Source organism: Camelina sativa, chromosome 12, assembly GCF_000633955.1.
Source record: "Camelina sativa cultivar DH55 chromosome 12, Cs, whole genome shotgun sequence".
Lineage (NCBI taxonomy): Eukaryota > Viridiplantae > Streptophyta > Magnoliopsida > Brassicales > Brassicaceae > Camelina > Camelina sativa.
The window spans coordinates 18,098,033-18,103,800 of NC_025696.1; the positions used below are offsets into that span (position 1 = coordinate 18,098,033).

Genomic DNA, 5,768 nt, shown 5'->3' on the forward strand with positions numbered 1-5,768 from the left:
TTTTTTTTTTTTTTTTTTGTGCACCCAAACTTATATTAGAATTAGACAGTTACAAGAAGATGAAGGCGATTCGGACAGCAAACTTGAAAGGTAAAGCAACTAAACCACAGATCAAAGATAGAGACACAAACTTGAACAAGCTTGATAGGGTACCAGGAGAAGTATTGAAACTAACTATCACAAGAACACCCATGAAAGAAGTAGCAATCAATACATAAACCTCGACTGGAATAGAGTAAGTCACCATACATTGTGACGTTAAAAGAACTGCCTCATACAAGGACAGGTTGACGCCGGAGGAGTCTCCGGTGAGCAAAGAACGTTGGACCAAAGCAGAGGCTAAACCAACAGAGATGGTTTTTGGTTGGACGCAAACAGGTAAGGTTACATCAGAGAAGTATCTGATGAACCAATTTCGCCGAAGATGGGCAGAAAAAGAACCAACAGGAGTGGTTCTAACCTAGAGACCAACAGAACTAGTCTCAACTGCAATCAAGCAAAGGCCGGAGTAGTATCCGGTAAAATCGGAGAAGTATCCGAAATTTCTAACCTTGCAACAAAGTGGTTCAAGAGACTGACCAACCTTAAGCAAAAAGAAGGAGACACACTGCTGGAGGAGCGCAGGTGAAGAGGTTGAGAAGAGGACTGATTCATCAACCGAGAGGAGGGACCAGCCCCAAACAAGAGGCCCACTGAAATGGATGAACACCTTCAGGGGAGCAACGGGAGGGAGGGGGAGGAGAGATAACCACTCTCCATCGAACTCACTGGAAAAACGGGAGCAATAGAAGGACAACGACCAAGGTGAGATGAACTTGTCATCTGGCGGATCTGGTGAGTCTAGCGGATCCGGAGGAGACAAAAGGCTCACCCGCAGCGCTAAATCCGGTGGTCTTGGACATGAGGAGCCCATTGAAAGCAGGAAAAGCTGAAACAGAGTCATGGAAGTGGAGACAAGCTTCGCCGGCGTCGTAGATCTACCGACGGGAGGAGAAGCAGATCGATTAGGCAGCAAAGAGGGCGGTGGAAAGACACCGGAGGATGGGAAGGACCATATCTTCGGCGAGCAGCTACCTCGGGCTTCGTGTCTGGGAGAAAAAAACTAGGGCGAACCTATATCTCAATAAACATCCGTAATTCTTCTTGTATTCTCTCTTGCAACTTTGACAACATAAGTGATGAGGGGAAAAAGTAGCTTTTCGCTCTTTTGACAAGAAAAACTGAAATAAAAGTCTCGATTTTTTTTTTCTCAACAGGATTGGACATATATATTAAAAACATAACATGGAAAAATAGAAACACAACACTAGGTTATTTATTATGTATAAAGTATACCCACACGTTACAAAATACGTAGGTATATCCTCACAATCTATCCTTTAATTATACCGACATGTATATGTTATTTTGCCATCCTTAATTATTACAAAGCTACAATCTATGCGTAAGTATTTCTTTTTATGTAATCAAAGCCACAAAGCCCCAACGCGTTGAAGCATTGGAATGAGAGAACGATTGAGATGGAGACTCATAACTTGATTGGCTCCACCAACGAGTTGCCCTCCTATGAACACCACTGGCACGGTTGGGCTGCAGCCAAGCTGAGCCAATGCTTGCTCTATATCTTTTGCTCTGTTGATCTCGTCTAACTCATAGATTGTCGGGTTCACACCAAGGTCTAAGAAGAGAGTTTTGATTGTGTGCGACATGCAGCAAGTGTTCTTGCTAAAAATCACTACCGTTTTCTCGGAGATCATCTTTTGTAGCTTCTCCATTGGTATTATAATGTAAAAGGAAGGGCGTTTGGAAAGCAGCTTGCAAACTAAAGGATAAAATTTGTGTGTTTTGATCGAAATGCGAAACTAGAGATGAAAATGAGAAAACTTGAGACTTTTAAAGAGATTGTTTATATCTTTGTGTGTGTTAAGATAAAAATTGACTTTGAGTTTATGTTTAATGTACAGAGTTGTCTATAAGGCTCCTCTATTTATAGCATCCTAAGGTACGTAAAGTTATCATATTATGGGTTCGATGTAGCACTTTTTTTATGGAATCAACTTTATAGCATGAAATAAAGAACACATTTTATATAATGAAAATTAAGATAGTGGGAGTATCCGAGAGAATGTGAGGCCCTGAGGCAATGATCGGTTTACACGTTCTTGACTCTTTGCCTCTTGCATGTAAAGAATAAAACTAATTCGGTAAAACGTACAGATAACAAAATCTTAGCTGTGAAGAATATCTGATACGGACGAATCATGTCATATCTATATAGTACGGCCATATAGTTTCATTGTCTATAACATTAAAGTCAATCTACTTAGCGTTTGCTGCATATACTTCATAATTTTCATATATTTAGTTTTACTTGTACTTGTATTAGTGTTATGTGTTGAGGCTTTACAAAATTTTCTGCTTTGTGATCCGTTTTAATACATAAATAAACTATAGTTATGTATGCACTTTAATTACTTAAAGCTGCTAAACAAGATCGACATTGTACACAGGTTCACAACCTTAATTAAACCCCACCCCTTGACATATACATACGAACATAATTAAAGTAGAGCGCCACTTCGTGAAGACTCGAGATCGTAAGGTATATCTCCAGAATAGTCTCTTATTTTGTTGTATTGAGGATTACGTGGCTTCTTCACTTACCATCAAACCATTTTGTTTTATTATTCTCACTAAAATGTCATCATAAATCGATTTCGGAATAAAGTAAAGTCTTGTATGATTCTTGACATCGCTAAAATTCGATCTCATTCCATGACGATAAGGCTCAAAGGAACCACATTGTTGTGTTTTTTGTTTTTTTTCTCGGTATATATTGATCAATGGTGTGGCCCATCATTGATCCGGAGAGTCGTTTTTCATAAGGTCGTCATATTCATATCCCGTACATGTGTTACATAACACATATCATATGATCGCATCTAATTCCATACCCTCGTACCATCCTATCACTTTTTTCGAGACATCTTATCATGTGTAATATTTTATACACGAGATGTTAATATACGTAATGTCTGCATGTTTAAATAAGAACAAAACTAGATTTGGACCGTGCTACAGCACGGGTTGAATTACATTTTATTATTTTTAAAATATTATATATGTAATTGTATATAATATTATTTGGATGCAACTCATGCAAATAATTTTTATTATAAATATTATTCATGAAATGTAAATGTATTATGTAAGTCTTATATTTTTAATTTTAACCCGTGTTAGAGTATATAAAATTATTAATCCTTGCTAGAGTGTGTCCAACAGCTTCCGTGCTAGAGTATATAAAAATTTAACTCGTGCTTGAGTTTGTAAGTCTTAAAATTATAATATAAAAACAAAATTCAATCTGTGCTCTAGCATGGTCCTAATTTTTATTGAACGTTATGGTTTATCAATAAAATCTGTGGAAAGTAAATTTCTAATATTGTGTTTAAAGATCTTTGGAAACAACTTGATATATGACTAAAATCTTCTAAAAATACAGTTTGAAAGATCCATGATTTTATTTATTACCATTAATATATCAATTATCAATTTGGAATATCTCCAATTAAGGTTGCACCCAATATTTAGGTGTAACCATTAATATATGAATTAATCTATAACCTATCTATAACCTATTTGTAATCATTTATAATTAATTAAAAATATAAAGTCTACAAAAACTATATTGTGTACTTCTTTTTATTAAAAAGGAGATCATTTGAAATAACTCCGCGATTATAATTTTAAATTAAATAATATAATTTAATCACTATAATATAAACTATATTGTGTACTTCTCTTTATTTTATATTATAATATAAATAATATAAACTATGTTATGTACTTTTCTTTTATTAAAAAGAAGATCATTTGAAATAACTATGTTGTGATCTTCATGATATATTTGCTCCACGATTTATGGATTTATTATTTATTATCTATATACTCCACGATTTATGGATTTATTATTTATTATCTATATATAAAGAGTTATCTTATGAAGAGTATATGGTTAATGTATATCTTATATATAACCTATTAGTATGCATTTGTAACCATTTATATTTTTTATAAAGTCTATAAAACTTAAGTTGTGTACTTTCCTTTTATTAAAAGGGGGATTTATGGGTCAGTGTTATGATTTCACTAAAAAATCTAGAGTAATATTTAAAAGACATCTTTATCCCACTGGTTCAAAACCACGCTATATGTTCACAATGCAACCATCGATTATGTAATGACTTATTCCATTTAAAGATTCAATTTCGCTTAAGTGAAACAAATACAATCTTTCGAATTGCATAATATAGGTTAAACAGAATAAATAAAGGAAAATTGGTATTTTTTTTTTTTCCTTTTCTCTTTTTAAAGAAACAATAGATTTGATTCAATGATGCATAGAGTATCAAACTTGTTGTATATGCTCTCCGTTTCCCTTCTTCATACCGACTCAACTTCCTTTGCTATATCGGCTGGATTTTCCTACAGAACCCAATTATGTAGTAAGCTTTAGAGAGGAGTTTAATTCTTGAAATGAGATCAAACTAATTAACTAGCAGTAGAGAACCAACCAATATTGACGCTATAAATGTAAATACTTAAAACTTATTATACCTCTTCAACATCAACTTTATCTTCATCCTTTAAAACTGGAGTTTCATCATCATTTACTGTTTCAACGTTTTCATCGTTTTCCGCAGCTGCGGTTTGATCATTTTCAGCGGCTGAGATTTCTTCATGTTCTGTTTCGACGGTTTCATCATTTTCCGCGGCTGCGGTTTCTTCATTTTCGGTGGTCGGAATTTCTAAAACTTCTAATTCCGTTGTGACTGGAGGAGCTTCTACGTCCGGTTTTGGTTCTTCGACCTCAGTAGATGGAACTTCGGTATCAACATCACCATCACCATCAATATTATCCTCTACACTTTTCTCTTCTTCTGCCACCGTTTCAATATCACTATTTTCTGCTAATGAAAAAACAAATTGAAGATTTATGTCAAATTTTCTATACAAAACGTACACCTTTACAAGAAAAAGTTATGTAACACGTAAATTGGGTGTATGCATAGTTTTGCAATGTATGTAATATGTAACAAAACATTAAATCAACTTTAGAATGCATACCCTTTTGTTCTTCGACGACAACCGGTGGAACGGTCTCATTCACGTCGTTAACGGTCTCCTCGGTCACAATATTCTCGGGCACTATCGTCGCCACCGCCTTCATGGGAGAAGAAGTGTCCGTTGTTTCTTTTTCCTCCGGTTTCTTGTCACCATTTTTCATCTCTACCGCCGTCTTCTCATCATAATCTCCTACATCGTTCTTTTCCTCCGGCTTCTTGGTATTGTTTTCTACGGTAATCTCTGGCTGGTCGCTCCAAACTACGTTGGAGATGTCGTTCTTTTTCCCGCACCGACAGCTTTCTTGTCTTTCAATTGTCTCGCTCTCTTTTCCCTTCACTGATTCAACTTCCGAAGGTAATTTTCTGATCTTTTTTGTGTAGTTTCCCGTAACAACATCATGTTTTGATTTCCCACAACCCATTTGTTGTTTCCTCTAATTAAAATACCAATTCTTTTCCTACAAGAACCTTCTTTTTTTTTTTTGCTCCTTGTCTTTAATTATTTTTTGAAGAGAAAATCAAAGGGTTGATGGAAAAGAAGATGAATCTTTTGATGGATTTTTATTGAAGGAGATTGAAGAAACCGATAAACAAATTCCAGTTGTTTTCTTGCGTTGTGATTCACTTTTGTTAGACAAA

General features: G+C 35.1%; 2 protein-coding genes across 2 annotated transcripts; both read right to left on the reverse strand.

Moving 5' to 3' along the window:
• Positions 1,224-1,940, reverse strand: LOC104732088 (monothiol glutaredoxin-S7-like). Its single transcript, XM_010451611.2, has one exon. It carries the CDS (start codon positions 1,773-1,775, stop codon positions 1,467-1,469), a length of 309 nt encoding a protein of 102 aa, XP_010449913.1. The 5' UTR covers positions 1,776-1,940; the 3' UTR covers positions 1,224-1,466.
• Positions 4,447-5,768, reverse strand: LOC104732090. The gene is made up of 3 exons (XM_010451612.2): positions 5,131-5,768; positions 4,621-4,970; positions 4,447-4,488 (listed from the first exon to the last, which is right to left on the reverse strand). Exons 1-3 carry the CDS (start codon positions 5,549-5,551, stop codon positions 4,447-4,449), a joined length of 813 nt encoding a protein of 270 aa, XP_010449914.1. The 5' UTR covers positions 5,552-5,768.